The sequence below is a fragment of the Amblyomma americanum genome, chromosome 7, assembly GCF_052857255.1.
Source record: "Amblyomma americanum isolate KBUSLIRL-KWMA chromosome 7, ASM5285725v1, whole genome shotgun sequence".
Classification (NCBI taxonomy): Eukaryota; Metazoa; Arthropoda; class Arachnida; order Ixodida; family Ixodidae; genus Amblyomma; species Amblyomma americanum.
In genome coordinates, this window is record NC_135503.1 from 44,720,357 (window position 1) to 44,736,598 (window position 16,242).

Genomic DNA, 16,242 nt, shown 5'->3' on the forward strand with positions numbered 1-16,242 from the left:
GTTATAGCATGTTTGTGGAACAAATTGTGTTGGCCAAATCAGATGCCCTGTGGTGCGGCATTTGAAGAAAAAAAAAAAAAACGGGGCTTATCTATCTGTAGTTTAAATGACTCGCTTTCACGCACGGCCAGACGAAGACAAGTCGTCTTGTTGAAACGTTGCCCAAACACTCTGAGGCTCCCTCCTGCCTTGTTCACTTTGTGTGCTGCTGAAGAAAGTTTGCTGCGTCACGTAGCACTCATTTCAAAGATTTCGCTGCCATGCTTGCCATGTAAACGGTTTCACCGTTCACGTTGACAGACAAATCAAGCGGAAGGCGCGACATTATTTTCCTTTTATCGTTTCCGAGCGGTGCCCGCCAGTTTCGTATCCATTTCGTGTATGGCGTAGTGAAATAATTGGCCTCATTGAAGAATGATTGGCCGCAAGATAGGCTGAGCCGTGCAGTAGCAAGCACGCGTGTTTGGCGCCCTCTCCGCAATGCGCGTATGCTTCCGAAATTAGCTTTTGCGTAGGTCGACACGCGGGCTCTAATCTTGTATGAGGCGCGCTTCCGTTTCCGCATTCACTGCCTACGTTTGTTATTTATTTTTTTTCTTCCACTGTGATACTTGCTCGGCGTCGGCTCGTATGCAGTGTGTAGCGCGTTTGTTTCCTTTCCATTTTCGTTCGCTTCGCGTGTACGTGTACTCACCGTCGAGAACAAAATGCCCATTCCAGATGCCTGCCAGAAAAGCCTTTATTGACCTTATCTCTGTAAAGTTGCATCTCTCTCTCTCTCTTTGTTGCTCTCTTCGTGCTGGACCCTTAATAGAGACCCGTTGGCCTGTGGCAGACGGCCGTTCTACAGCCATATATTTCTTTTCATACTGAAAAATGAGGGCGAGGGAAAGAAAACTTGTGAAAAAAAAGAAAAGAAATACAGCACTCGCGCGCGCGCTATTGATGTCCGTGGCCGAAGGCCCGGAGTCAGGCACGGATTCAGGCTTGCGCAAGTCGTTGGTTTTTCTCTTTTCTTTCTTTTTTTTTTGTTTCTGTTGAAGGATGGTTTTGGAAGCGCTGCTCCTCCGCCGACTGGAATAAACGGCGCCGTGGGTTTTGCTCCTGCGTCTTCCGTCAGGCTCGAACCCTGAACAGTAGGAGTCTTGAGTGGGTTTCCTATTTGGCATACACCGCATAGTACCGGGTGTTTCACTTAAGATGTTCTGCAATTAAAAAAAAAGGGCATTTTGAGTTAGAACAGCGCTTTTTTTTTTCCATAGCATTCTCAGTGGTGTATAGCATCACAATACAGCTGAGACGTGCTACCTAGTAGGCTGGTTAACTTACAATGAGTGTATAACTTTTTAACTACTACTGCTAGTTTTTTTGTTTATTGAGAGGTGTTCAGCTCTCCATACAAGTAATATCCATATCAGTTTTATTTTTATTTTGAAAATGCAGTTACCCTTATGGCTGTGGCCCAACAAATTTTTTATTTCGACAAGTTACGTGCACTGGAGGCGTTGCTTTGCCTGCAAGCTTTTCGAAAGCGCGTGTATTTTGGCACAGTGTAGCCAAAATTTCTTGAACCGAAGCGCCGAGGGTCACTGCGCTTTCGGAATTCTAAAATCTGATGTCGATATCACTTACGGTGGGCTACACGCCTCTAATAAATAAGGAGACTGACAGTGATAGTTAAAAAGCTGACTGCTCAATATTGGTTAACTGCCTACCAGTTAGCACGTCCTAGCTGTACTTTGATGCGCTACACCGCAGAAAATGCTTTGCCGAAAAAAGCGCTCTTTTAACTCAAAAAGCGTGTTTTTAAAATGGCGGAGCATGTTAGGTGAAGCACCCGGTATAATGCGCCTGGGTGGGTCATGGAGCCCGCTATTACTTAAAGAAAGGCTGTGCATCTTCTGGCCGGATGACGTAGGATGCTGTGAGGAAGTTGGAAGGCCGTAGAAATTAGCGAAAGAGCACCATCGACGACGGCCTGTTTTATGCACCGGAAGCACGGGAAGTCGCGTGACTGACGCTCTCCGTATTGAGGGGTTCGCTTTATAGCAGGACTGAGACATCAGCGACTACCTGTTTGGTGGTGGGGAAAATGCCCGTAGGATAATGTCGTTCGTTGTATTTGAGGTCACTTCTGGAAGCACTGCGTTCTTGGACTGACCGTGAGAAACTGTTACGTTAATGATCTGCACGAGAGCTGGCACTACGATCATGTTTAGCTGCCAGTGCTTGCATACGATGCACAACAGCAATAACTGTTAGGCCATAATGTGGCACCTGTATTCAATACGGGGACGTCAGCCACGGACTCCGTCGGGCGTTGCTCGCTTTTTGGTTGTTGAGTTTCACCTGCCCAGCGATCTCAAGTATTGCGCTGCTGGAGCTCATCATTCTGCTGCGGCCTGTCAGAAAGTCAAGCTTCGTATGGGTCACACGTGAACGCCCCGCGTCCTCGTCAACATGCCATTTAGTGGCGCGCGCGTCAAGTCCATGTCCTGTGCTCAAGAGCATACAAAGCCTATCTCCATCACCAGCAAAAGACTGAATTACAGTCTCTGCAAAGGGGACAATTACTCCAACTATGCCGTTTTCCCCGCGTGCTTACAGAAACGCGTGAAAAGGAGAACCTCTCGCTATAGCCTCGTTGGCACGAGGCAGACTTAGACGATGAAGACCATGATGACTTTGTGTGCCGGAATGTCTTCACCGCCGTCCCCAGAAGACAGGAGTGACGATGGTGAGTGCAGCGTTTTCAACTGTTGCTGGACGGACGTGTTCGGGTGGTGTTCCGTCGGAGGGGTGAAGGTCGCTGGCTGCAGGCTAGCTCTTGAAGTCCTGTCCGTCGTAGGTGAATCCCATGAGTGTGTGGCCTTTGTACGGGCCGAATGCGTACTCCGGGTACATGAGCTCCTTGCGGTACGCCGGCAGCAGGGACAGCTGGGGCTCTGGCGGCGGCGGAGGTGGTAGCGGCGGTGGCAGCGTCGTGGTTCGACGGTTCTTTCGGCGTCTCTTGACGATACGCCGCAGTGAGAAGCCCTTGGGCGGTGGCGGGGTCGTCGGGGGCTCGGGCGGTTCGCGCGCTCTGATCTCCAGCGTGATGGACGGGCTCTTTTGGTACCTGCGAGGAACGGCGGGCGGAAAGTGGATTGTGCAGCTCGTTTTATCGCGCTTTGTGTAGGAATTAGAAAATGGGGACAAGCGCTTTCTAGTTCCCGTGGCTGTCACCAACGGGCGCATGGCTTTGAACGTTCAAAAATAGCGTGTTCACGTCATCCGTGACGTACGAAAGAGTATATGACAGAACGGCTGCAGAACACAACGCGATATAGGCCGCTAGGCTTAAAAGGCAATTACTGTAGCTGATGAATCTTCTCCGAGATGAATCTTGTTCTGTAATTTGGTTATATTTCGTTATCATCTGGGGCAAAGTGGGGTATTGGGCTTGCCGGCAATGCGTTTTACAGAAAAACTTAGTGCAGAAACACGTGCGGGACGAGGGAAGAAGTACGCGTAACGAGCGCAGATGACAACTGGCGGTTGTATTCAAGAAACATACTCCAGGAAATCGACGCGCATTTCCAGCCATACATATACTTAAACATGTGCCTTGAAAATTTGTGATTACACGAAAGTAAAGGCATATCACAGTATAAAAAAAGCAACGAAATGCAAAGAAAGTCTATCATCGTTGCTGCCGTACCTTAAAAACCATACATTCTAACACTAAAGAATTAAAACGAACGATTTTACCTAACAAGCTTCCCTTACAAAATGGTCTATAGACAGTACATAGACTTTTTATAGACTGTTGCCTTCCTATGGACATTTCTTTTTGTCTATTCAGAATCTATAGACTCCCTGTAGACAAAAGTCTACTAAAAGCGTATGGCCATAAACCTATAGACTGTCTATAGACTGTCTATAGGTTTTGTATTGCCTGTAGACTGTCCGGTAGGGTTTGTCTATAGAGAGTTCATAGACTGTCGAAAGAAATTTTTGTATGGGTTGGGCGAGTTGGTGCACTATTTGAGATGCATAGCGCGAACAGGGGTAAAAAGGAGACACACAAGGGTGGGTTTTTGCCTCTAAGTTCGCGCTGTTTATCCAGAAAATATTTTTTACTTAGAATTAAGCAACAGAAGCTCTCTTTGAAGAAGCGCGACCAACCCGTCACTGACGCACGTGTCCTTTCCCGACTTGTGAAGTGAATGAGGGACTCCCGACTTGTGAATGAGCGGAGAAGCCATTTTCCTGTTTTTCTGCGTGTTTGGCTCGAGTTAACTCACGTATATGATACGCTACTTGGACCACTGAAACGAAAAGGCACCGCGGAGGACAGGGTAACAAAATGATTATAACCTATACCGTTTTGATTTCAAGTGGAACGTGAAGGAAGGTGAAACTATTTTTGAAGAGGGAGGAGTTCTGCAGGAACGGTGACTGCATATACGGGAATAGAAAACAAGTGTAATGCTTGTAAATAAGTTCGTCAGGGCCAGCGCGTCCACTAGACTGGCACCATGGTTATTCTTTGTGCACAGTTCAGTTACAAACGTATATAATCTCCCATGCCACATTAAACGTTTTCGGCTTGACCTGCGCCTTGCGTGTTACTCATCCGTCTGTTGCGTTCACACGGCAGCGCTTTAAGGATGCCAGCTTTAGAAGCCTTGGGTGTGTCTTCCCTTATAAAAATGGTCTATAGACTTCTTATAGACTCTATTGACTTCCAATAGATATTTATTTTTGTTTATCCATAGAGTATATACTGTCTATAGACAGAAGTGTAATAAATGTGTATGGCCATAAATCTATAGATTGTCTTTAGACCGTCTATAGCATTTGTATTGCCTATATATAGACTGTTCTCTACGATTTTTCTGCAGAGTATATATAGACTTTATAGACAGAAGTCTATGGACTGTCTATAGACTGTCTAAAAATTTGTAAGGGGTTGGAGGATAAGAATAGTCAGTGGCCACTTGGCGGTTTGAATTGACATCATTTGTCGGTACGAGTCCAAAAGCTATCGTGGTATCTGCGCGTACCGCTGTTGCATGTCGCCTCGACTATACCGGCTTGGGTTGGCCCACCTGTGGAGGTCGTAGTCTCCCTGCTGCAGCTTGTAGTCGTCATGTTGGTGCTGGTACCTGACGCCCAGGGCGTCGTCGTCGTACTCGTGTTTATGGTGGTGGTGTTCGTGTCCGTGTTGCTCCTTGGAGTTGCTGCCGCCGAAGGTGGCGTCGATGCCCACCTTGAAGCCCGACCGTAGGCCGGAGCTACTGCCGGTGTCCAAGTCCCGATAGATCTTGATGGACCTGCGCGGTCGCCGCGGGCCGGTGCAGTTTGAATACGCCTTCCTGCCACAGTCGCTATAGCGAGTTATTTTATAATCCCGTTTCTATAGAAAGTACAGTAGTGAACAAAAGGATATGATACTTCAGTTTTTCAAATCTAACGTTTTTTTTTTGCCGTACTCAAACTTACGCTTTTTACACAATGCCAGTGAATATTTGTCATCATATTAAGCCACAATTTATTCCCAGAGCAAATTTAATGAAAAACTGCTTCCTGCATCCTGCACTGCCCGAGAGTATAAGCGATAATATCGCTTTTTATTACAAAATGATGCATGAATTTCAGTAATGCCTCTTCACAATAACCTAATGCCGCCGGTATTTCGCACACAGATCTTCTATGTTGAGTATTGATTTCCACCGTCGAGGCATGGGGCCCGGTAATCAGTCGTTGAACGTCTAGTCTATGTTTCTGCACTCTTTCAGTGGCTGGTTGAGTTTCCTGGCTTTTCTGTCCCTCGGACGAGGGAGCATGAGCTTCCATTCTCATGCAAAGTTTTGTTTTCCACGCTGTGCCATACCGCGTTGCACCTGGCAATCACAGTTCAACATGATGCTTTGTTTACGATGGCTCTGGTAGCATCACTTTGTTTTCCAGTTCGACAACTTTTAGATGATCATGTGCAGGCGTGAGCAGAAGTGCACAGACCACGGGTCCAGCGGCCGCACCGCGGCGCTGCTCGCTGCGAGAGTGTCCCTAGTGTCTCCAGATCAGGGAAATTTTGTACCCATTGTATCACCGGTGGGTACCCGGCGGCACTTATGATCGAACCCCCACACCTCCCGCATGCGAGGCGGGTGCTGAGACCACTAGGTCACGGCTGCGGTCCCCATTGCTATAGACGTTTTAAATGTTCACAGCTTGACTCAGCCCGCATGCCTGTTGGACAGGGCAGCGTATGCGCAGTAGATGCCTCTATGAAGTCCGCCAATCAGAACGCTGCTGGCACAGTCCAGTAGCATTGTGGCTGCGCTGAGACAGATGTGAAACGGTCTGTACCGACTAAAATTCAAGAATTCGTGAGAAATAACTGGGAGAAGGTAGGTAAACCTTTCTTCCACGCATAGTTCAGGTCCCTGTCGCAAGACACATCAGCTTCCATTCGGAACTTTGCTCAAATTTCGTAGAAAGCTCTGAATAGCAGCCGACAATTAACTAAAAACCGGGCTTCTGTTACGACCTCGCTGTATATCGTAGCGCACCTGTGACTTTAGAGCGTGCTGTCCAAATGACGGTTATCTCCTGGCCGGCGTTCCGATTAATGAAATTAGATTGAGGTCCGTAATGAATGTGCTTAGTTGTGCTCAAACCATAAGGAAGGATCATGCAACTCGCCGCCGTCCGAGATGTGCTCAGCACTTGATGCATTAGCGAAGCCGGAGCCGGTCGTTACAGAAACGGAAGCAGGAAGCCGCTGGGGTCGGGCGATTAGCGGCTAGAACAGGAACATTCACATGCCAAACGTATTAGTGCCGTCTCTCGTGCCGCCCATATTTCCCTAACCCCGGCAGAGACACTTCAAGGGACACTAATGACAATAGAAATTGGCATGCATCGATAGGGTGCCGCGTTCTAATCACAAAAAGACCACTCAAACTGGAAACGAAACTTTTATAAACTACAAAAGAACGAGAAAAGATATACAAGTGTCGCCGCCACCGGCCGACCTCGCAAGTAAAATGCGTGCGTTGACACCGAATTCTTGTCGCGGATCCATGAGGCTATATGCTAAAACTGCCATTCACTCGAAAACGGCGGCAACCCGTGCTTTTCGGTAAGGGCGTCACGAGGTTGAATTGACTCGCCGGAAGATTTTAAAATCCATTTTTCTCGCCGATAAATGCGTGTTTTACCGCCGGACGAACGTCAACTTGGCCAGAAATAGCCAGAGAATAAATTTTCACTTATAACAGTTGGACGCAGTGTCATCGGCGTCGCTCTAAACTTCATCTCATGCTTTCTCGTGGCCTTAACATATAGTCGAACCTCGTTATGACGAAATTATGGATATAACGAAAGAATGAGGATTCCCCTTGGAAGGTCTGTCAACACGAGCTATAACGAAGCTATGGGTATAACGAAGTAATCGCCGGGCCCCTTCAACTTCGTCATAACGAGGTTCAACTGAAATACTTTCACCTGAGGCCTGAGCGTACAAATACGGTGACCAGGAACGTGGCAGTTCAGGATTTGGGACTTACGCGGCGAAGCTGCACAGTCACTGTGGGCATGAGGGGGGGGGGGGGGAGATTGCTTACGGCTTGGGTATCATGGAGCCCAGGGTGCTCCGACGAAGCAGCATTCCGAGGAGGACGGCCTCAGCTCCGGCCGCCATCCACAGCAACAGCCACAGGGCCAGCAACCGGGACGCCATCCTCATCGCCGCTGCAGAAGCGGCTACGCGCATCGTGCCTCTGTGTTCGTCGGCGTCTTCCCCACGGCGCGGCGTCTCTGGCTGTGGTCGCTGTGCGCCTGAGTCCGCCGCCGCTTCCTTTAAGACGCGGGCGGGGAGGCTCAGCCTCCTCTCCTAGTGCGCAGAGGGCGAGAGAAGGCACCCTGTGGCACGCAAGCCTGCGTAGCGCAGAGAGAAACATTCGGGCCATTCACTTGACCGTTATGTTGGGCTGTTACGCGCTGATCGCTGAGTTGCGTGTCATCGCCACGCAGAAAGAGGGACGTGGTTACGCGTTGGTGGAAGCTTATATATTCATCATCATCGTCATCGTTATCATCGTCCGCCTTACTACACCCACAGCAGGACAAAGGCTCTTCTATATATCTCTAATTAACCTTGTCCTCTGCCACCCGCAGCCATCCTATACCCGCAGAGTTCTTAATCTCACCCGCCCACCTGAATTTCTGCCGCCCCCTGCTACGCTTGCCTTCTCTTGGAATCCACTCCGTTACCCTTAAGGACCATCGGTTATCCTGCCTTATCTTATGTTAATGAGAGTTTAAATGAAAAGTTAAAAAGCAATCGCCGTGTTTTGCCTTAGCAAGCCGTGAACAACTTAAAAAATGAAAAAGACGCAGAGAAACGCGCGTTTCACACACTTGCTGCTTGGCTAGTTGGTGCGAATGCGTGCAGATTAGGCCGGCAGAAATTAGGGAGCTCATTAACATCCACCTTAGCGCAGCCAAAGGAAAGCGGATAATGCTAATGATTGAGGGCTTTGTGCTCCTGGCGAACCATTTTATTGGTGGAATTCCTCGCAATGATCACGCGCTACAACGTCCAATTTTAGTCTAGCTTGTGCGTGTCCTTCCTGTGCCATTTCCAAGGTCAGCCTAATATATGAGAACATTGTGCAGCAAGCTGACATTTCGATGACCTGCACCCCCTCACCCTTTGCACTTTCCTGCACATTGTCGGTTAGTGCAGTTCACTTGTTTTTAATGTTGCCGCAGCCAATTTCCTCCTGCAGCTTCAGCTCTTACGATACAGTCCTGTCTTAGAGCATCCAGCTGTCGGCATCCAGCTAACAAGGCTCCATATGACCTGAGCCCTTGTGTTCCAGGGGCAGTGCCTCAGCGTAGCAACAGTCTAATAGTCACATCAGTCACATCAGTCGCACAAGTCACTCCTAGTCACCCCAGTCACACAAGTCAAACAATCACACAGACACAAGCACCGTACTCTGAACTGAGCGACTGTTTTTGGAGGACGATTGGGATAGTGTAATAATTAATATGACAGGCATTGATGCTGGAACAGCGCGGAGGCTGTGAAAGAGAGCACTGTCGAAGATTCCAGGCTAACTGTGGGCGGGAACACTCAGACCTTGGGAGCAGGAATTCGGTCGTTAACGATTTGGCCCCAACAGAATGCGGCCGCCGATAACTAGATTGGGTCGTCAACGGTTCTGGGCTTACAACGCAACGACTGCCTTCGCGCACGCACTTGGAGAAGTGCTGCACGCGAAAGAGGCAGTTTTCCGTGAGCATTGATAAAACTGGAAAGAAAGCAGCACAAAAAAATGAACCGGGAAAAATGCGTTTCCTCCACCGTCCTGCCTTCTTTTTTGTTATTCATGCCTTTCGTGTTTCGCCGGTCGTCCCGAGGCTCGCATCAGCGGAGAAACTTTTAGCATCTGCCTACGTACTTAAAGAGCAACTGGACCAGTTTTTAACAGTTCCGTGGCATTCAAGGATTCAAATATATATAGGCTGTAGATAAAGCGTACCAAGGTTTTTTCCGCTAGCGTTTTAAATGATGACTTAATCGATGATTAAATTTTAAGCTTCTCCTCACAACACGGGAGTAGCGCGGAGAAGCTCCTCAGTAAAGGAGGAGAGTGAGACGTCACGGACGGTAGTTTTGTTTTTTTTTGGGGGGGAGGGGGGGAAGGAAATGGCGCAGTATCTGTCTCATATATCGTTGGACACCTGAACCGCGCCGTAAGGGAAGGGATAAAGGAGGGAGTGAAAGAAGAAAGGAAGAAGAGGTGCCGTAGTGGAGGTCTCCGGAAGAATTTCGACCACCTGGGGATCTTTAACGCGAACTGACATCGCACAGCACACGGCCGCCTTAGCGTTTTTCCTTCATAAAAACGCAGCCGCCGCGGTCGGGTTCGAACCCGGGTACCTCCGGATCAGTAGTCGAGCGCCCTAACCACTGAGCCACCGCGGCGGGTTTTGTTATTCATGCCTTTCGTGTTTCGCCGGTGGCCCCGAGGCTAGCATCACCGGAGAAACTTTTAGCATCTGCCTACGTACTTAAAGAGCAACTGCACCAGTTTTTAACAGTTCCGTGGCATTCAAGGATTAAAATCTATATCGGCTGTATATAAAGCGTACCAAGGTTTTTTCCGCTAGCGTTTAAAATGACGTCTTAATCGGTGATTAAATTTTAGGCTTCTCCTCACAACACTGTAGCAGTGCGGAGAAGCTCCTCCGAAAAGAAGGAGAGTGTGACGTCACGGACGGTAAGATTTTAAATTTCCGCTGCCGTCAATCACACCCTGCCAGGCGTTGTTGGATGCTGCCAAACAACACTGGGCGGGCTTTTCCTTCAGTGGCATTGGTTTTCTTCTAAACTAGCGTTTGTGCGTTGGAAATGTACCGCTACTGTAGATGACGTCATCATGCGCCCCCACTTGATGCTGTGCGTGCTGCGGAGAAGCTTGAAGGCCATTGCGATTTTAGTCGGCGATTGCGTCATCATTTCAAATGCCAGCCCAAATGAACTTCGCATGCTTTACCAGCAGGTTTCACACATTCCACCGCTTTAAGCTCTTCGAACTCTAAAACCTCTGCAGTTGCCTTTTAAGGAATTAAGACGCGCGGGCTATACCATATCCCTTTTCTCTTGCGTTCGAGGTCCCCATTGCCGATACAAATCTGCGCTGGCGGTGCGCGCATTTACGTCTTCGTATTTTGCTTTGGTATGTTCAGAGGGCACTGAGGCAATGCCATTAAATTATTGTTGTTAGTAAAACTGTAATGTCTCTCTTTTTGCGGTTGGGTTGATGACATTTCGGTAAAAAAAAAATACGTGTTTATTGCTGAGAAAATTGGATTCAGAATTTTCCATTTTTCTGTCCACCACTCGATTCAAACACATGGCGTCTGTAAGTAAAAGTACTCCGTGATCACCGTTTGGGAATGAATCCTTGAGTGGCCTACAGCCTCAGAGATCCGTGAAGACAGCCTGCCGATGTCGTCGCAGTTGCAAAATTGCCCGTAGCGGCGATATCCGCGATCATTATTCTTTACTTTTTTGTTATTCTTTTTTATAGCTTTTGTTACACCCCCCTCGGCTTCGGGAGGGGGTGAGTTCGACTCCCACTGCCAGCCGGCTACCCATCGGTTTCTTCAAGTGGCTACAGGGTTATCCCCCTGCCAGGTGCTCGGCTTTCCAGGCTGGATGGCTTGGGAAAGGAGCCGGCGCCTTGAAATCCCGTCACTGTGAGCTTCAACAGGCACTTCTCCCTCTCCACCGATGCCCTCCTCCTCGCGTGCGTTTCTCGACAACGTCCACGCCAAATCCCTTACGGCGCTGTTCAGGTGTCCAGCGATATATGAGACAGATACTGCGCCATTTCCTTTCCCTAACAACCAATTATTATCATTAAACAGAAAGGACTAAACAGGGATTAAGCTATCCTCTAGAACACCCTTTTTATATGAGGGAGGGGTCTAGGCTACAGCTTACCCCCTTTGTACTCCTGTATAAAGTATTGTTGTTAGAGATCATCTGAATCTCATTAAACACGCAACCCATTCTTAAGAACTTCCGCTCCGTGGCATACCAATAACTTTCGTATTGACCAGCAGGGGAGCGTCGGAGTTTTCATTTACGACTTACTACGACAGTCTACATGGTACCGCTGCTACCTGGTTCCTGGACAGTCTACCTGGTACCTGGACAGTCTGCTGGTACCGCTGCCAGAAAGAAAGAAAGCAAATGAAGCGGACGATTGCACTAACAGGGCATTTATATATTTGAAGGAAAGGTGTTCCAGAATGAGTTGTTCTGCGTATATAGGCTCTGTAATGTTGCGCGAAAGTTTCTTCGGCAAGACGGATGTTGACGATTTTTTTTTTTGCTTCCTTCTGGTATGGACGGCTCGCGGGAAGGAAAAAATCACATTCACGTGCCCGGTAGTGTGCTTACTGTGGGTAGCGGCGCTTTTTGCTCTCGCGTTTCCTTTCTCGCACCACAAGCGAAACGGCGTTCAGTACGGGTTGGAACACGGCGTCCTTAGTGTGTAGCCAATGGACCGATTATATCGACCCGGAGTGAGGGCGAAACGGTCCGTGCGAAGCACGCGCGAATGCGCTCCTCGAAATACGGATGCGTTTTTACTCGAGGAAAGTAACCTATGCGGGAAAACTGGCGCTTCTCGTTCACATGCACGTAAAAGTAGCCCCCATTCCCTCCCCCCTTTTCCTCACCACACACACACACACACACACAAAAAGAAGCCTGTTTTTTGTGCATAGGTACAAAAAAAAAAGCGTGCGTTTTTCCCCATTTCCGGAAAAGAAAGGAAGCGGTGAATTTAAGAGAAGGAAGGCTCCTAAGCATCCAAACTGGCTTTAGACTGATACAGCAGTCGCATACTTGACAAAGCCCCTGCGAGCACTTGGCGTCGATGTCCTATCGATTTCCTTGCCGAACGACTGTTGTGTAGAATTTAATTCCGCCACCGAGGTAGCGGTGTTTGGCATACCGCTTCGCTGTTTGGGTCCAGTCAGACGAAGACACGATAGAACAGCTCAGCGACAAGACGGCTCGCAGAATATGAAAATTAACAAAAAACCTATAAAACAACACCTTGAAAACAGCACGTTGGCAGAACGAGGAGAAACGGCATTAAGACCTAAAACAAAAAAGGACGGAGAGAGTTGCGGACAAATTTTCATGCATTTGGCGTTCCCGAGATCAATCTCAAATTGACAAAAAAACAAACAAGAAACAAAACAGAACGATAAAGGTACAGCAGACGAAACTTGTCATCGGGTGTCGGCAAGATGTGCCGAAAGTATGCATTGCAACAGCGAACAAAATGTGCTCGCAATTTGCGAATGCCAGCTGTCGTCGTAGACGTCAGATCAGACGTTATTTTTTTGTCGGCGCCTCGAAGTTTCAGGCAAGACTCACCGCATCCCGGCCTGGCGCTGCGGTTTTTGCAGCGCTCGCGAGGCGCCGCTATATAGCGCATCAACTTTCGTCGCTTCTGTATATAACGGCGGCGAAATTGCGACGCGCTACAAGAGATATGTAGAGCGCTCGCTCGCTCAAATCGCGAAGCCGTCGGCAGCCCAAAGTAGGCGAGCAACCAGGCTGGCAAGCAAGCCAGTCCGGAGTGTTTTCGGCTCTCCCTCCCTCTTCCGCTGCCCGCCTTCGAGGCGGAGGAGGAGGAAAAACAGTATTCTTTCGAAGAGCGCGAGAGAAATACACGTTTTGCCTGCTTCTGCGTGTGCTCCCTTCCTGTTGCGTCTACTGCTCCAATGGCGAGGCGCCAGGCCTATACGCATGCGCGGCTTAGTTTGGAGCGCTCCGTATCACCAGGAGTTGGGTGCAGTGCGCACGGAAGCTTCCGTCGTTGCGAGCGTCTTCGCGTTTCTTCTCGTTCCGCATGGAGATAGCTGAAGAAAGGAAGACAGAGAGAGAGAAAGAGAGATTCAGATACGGCAATGCTGGAGGTGCGGAAGCGAGACGCATCTCATTGGTTCTCCCCCCCCCCCCCCCCTCCTCCAGTCTTCCAGTTGCGAGCAATGTGAAGGTGTATACGTACGGAAACGCTAGGATGTGAATGCGACTGCTCTTGCTTATTTTGCATCGTTCATTGGCTTCCCTGTTTCCGGTTAGAGGTATGGGAAAGAGGCTCAGACTAGTTGCCTTCACCGCTATTAGCGGACCGTTGCGATGTTGTGAGTAGGCCTCTTCGTGTTTATATATAATTATAATTGGTTTTTTTGGGGGGAAGGAAATGGCGCAGTATCTGTCTCATATATCGTTGGACACCTGAACCGCGCCGTAAGGGAAGGGATAAAGGAGGGAGCGAAAGAAGAAAGGAAGAGAGAGGTGCTGTAGTGGAGGACTCCGGAATAATTTCGACCACCTGGAGATCTTTAACGTGCACTGACATCGCAGAGCACACGGGCGCCTTAGCGCTTTTCCTCCATAAAAACGCAGCCGCCGCGGTCGGGTTCGAACCCGGGAACTCCGGATCAGTAGTCGAGCGCCCTAACCACTGAGCCACCGCGGCGGGGCTTCGTGCTTAGCGCAAAAGTAGTTTCAGAGCGCCATCATCGCTTTTCTTATACAGTCTTGCCTCGTTAATACGGACTGTTTGGTTCCCTAAACAAAAGTGTCCATAAAGATAATCGTCCTTAGTAACGAATCATGAAAAAAAAAGAAATATTCTAAAATAAAATCACTTTATCATTACCGACTTGCTGTGCATATTGGCGTGAATTGAAGTGGAAATCGGGCAGTTTTGGAAGCTCCAGGTGTATTATTCAGACTGCTATTGTCTTTAAAATCATGCGGTACAGGTTGAAGCACGTTTGAAGCGCCTAGGTCCATGAGACGCGTGATGGTGGCTCTTGGTGTGGAGTATCTCCTACTACGACTGTTCACATCCCAACAACTGTGCGCTCAGTCAGCTGGCAGCTGCTGAACTGGGTTTTCAACGTAGCGCACAGAGAATTTTTTTTTTTCGCAGCCATTCATGCAAAGCGGGAAAGGGTAAAGTGCGTTAATAGGGCACCTTGCCACTATAAAGCATGACACCACACAGCACCAATAAAGGCCATTACAACGGCATTTGCACATTCACACTGTCTTTAGCTGGTGTTCTGCACTCAAAATACAAGGAGCGGAAAGTCCGGTGGAGGCCCTCGAGATTTTATTCTCATCGCTGTCCATATATTAACGGGACATAAATACATGGATCCCAAAGGGCTCTGTGCATTTTCACACTGTACGTTGTCCGGACAGCAAGTTTCCGTATCAACGAGGAGTAAATATGTAGGAAAAGTCTGGTCCCCAGAAAAATTGTCCGTAGTTCGAGTCGTCCATAATAACGGGGGCCGTATTAACGGGACACGACATTAACTGTTGAAAACAGTTCTTTTTTTTTAGATAGGGGGGGGGGGGGGGTGGCACTTCGCCTCTTGCTGGTTTAATGTCTGGTTGAACCCAAACCGAGAAATGCAATTAAAAGTTGGCTTTTTATGAAATTGTGTTTTGCACGTGACTGCACTTTGTACTGGGATTTATAGCAATCCTAGAATGTACAGATGTCAGTATGCTGGTCACGGTGACCTCTCAAACACATATTTAACTTCTCTTGGAACGGCAACGTACGGTCGCTGTAGCACGGATGTTTGATAAATAGCTTCTACGTCATCTCTTGGTGATTAGCATTTGCTCTTCACCAGCTGTCTCTTTCGTACAGCAGGATGCCCTGAAGATGGAGCGGTCAAGCGGCAAGGTACGCGAAGGGGAAAACTTACAATTCTCTCGATGTCAGAACTCTCGCCCGCTGTCAAGCCTGAGCCTGCCAGGCCTTCTGCGTTCCCAAAACAAAGCCAAAGTCGGAGCGAGATTAAACCCATCGCATACAGTGGCCCGTGATGCACTGTGATGCAATCAGGAAAGGCGTATGACACCGATGCACTACTACGCTGTCAATCCGCTGTCTCGCGTGTGACAAGAGCTGCTAAACGGACCTGTCACGGTGGTACCTTTCGGCCCTCCGGCCGATCGACGGCCTGCATCGAAGAGTATAGGCGTGCCTTTGTCGGGGGCCTCTGCCGGCTAGCTGCTTTCGAATGCGGAAACACACTGGAGTCCATTTAGGGTCGCGGGCGTGGTTTCTTCGCACGCTGTCTAGGCTTCGTCCTCGCAGCTAAGAATTCGCGATAACGGCACGCGTGGTTCGTAGTTGCCGGAAGGGAGCCGGTGGTGCTTGCCGGAACGGCGCGTGCTAGCTGCTTTTTTTGCGGGTCGCATCGCGTGAGGCGGTGTGTATTGGGGCCGCCGCAGGAGCAGTCAGCTGCTGACCGGCCTGGCAGCCAGTTTATGCGTATGGACGCAGCCGGTATACACCTGGCTGTGGGGAAGGGGGGGGGGGGGGGGGGTGAACCGAGGCGCGGGAGCCACACTTTCGCGTGTGTTTCACGTCGCTGGCCGCACGAGCGACGCTTGCCGCGTTTGTCCCCCCAACGACGACGCACTAACCGTAGTGACAGGAGCTATAGGTGGTCCCGCGACGATGCGCATGTATTCCCTGCGATTGTGAGGAATGTTTTCCCGGAAAAAATGTTCTCCGAGGAAAACCACGAGTTCCTACTACATGGAAAAGAAGAAACTTTCGCTTCATGGTGCCTTGCGCTGGCGCGCCTCACGGACGGGTTGTGCTTCCCACA

At 49.2% G+C, this 16,242-nt stretch overlaps 2 protein-coding genes across 2 annotated transcripts in view; one reads left to right on the forward strand and one right to left on the reverse strand.

The window, feature by feature from the left end:
* The window catches only part of LOC144099003 (rho GTPase-activating protein 18-like), a 201,440-nt gene that overhangs the window by 123,495 nt on the left and 61,703 nt on the right, over positions 1 to 16,242 (forward strand). The gene's annotated exons all lie outside the window — the stretch shown is intronic.
* LOC144097082 (uncharacterized) lies at positions 1,448 to 8,085 on the reverse strand. The gene is made up of 3 exons (XM_077629870.1): positions 7,617 to 8,085; positions 5,094 to 5,318; positions 1,448 to 3,118 (listed from the first exon to the last, which is right to left on the reverse strand). The coding sequence occupies exons 1-3, from the start codon at positions 7,763 to 7,765 to the stop codon at positions 2,821 to 2,823; spliced, it is 672 nt and encodes a 223-aa protein (XP_077485996.1). The 5' UTR covers positions 7,766 to 8,085; the 3' UTR covers positions 1,448 to 2,820.

What these genes read in the sequence shown, in the direction of transcription:
- LOC144097082 (XM_077629870.1), bottom strand. Translation starts at nt 7,765, where the DNA reads ATGCGCGTAGCCGCTTCTGCAGCGGCGATGAGGATGGCGTCCCGGTTG. An exon ending in GGCTCCATGATACCCAAGCC is followed by an intron (nt 5,319 to 7,616) that starts GTAAGCAATCTC and finishes GCGACCGCGCAG; the next exon opens with GTCCATCAAGATCTATCGGG. An exon ending in GGAGACTACGACCTCCACAG is followed by an intron (nt 3,119 to 5,093) that starts GTGGGCCAACCC and finishes CGTTCCTCGCAG; the next exon opens with GTACCAAAAGAGCCCGTCCA.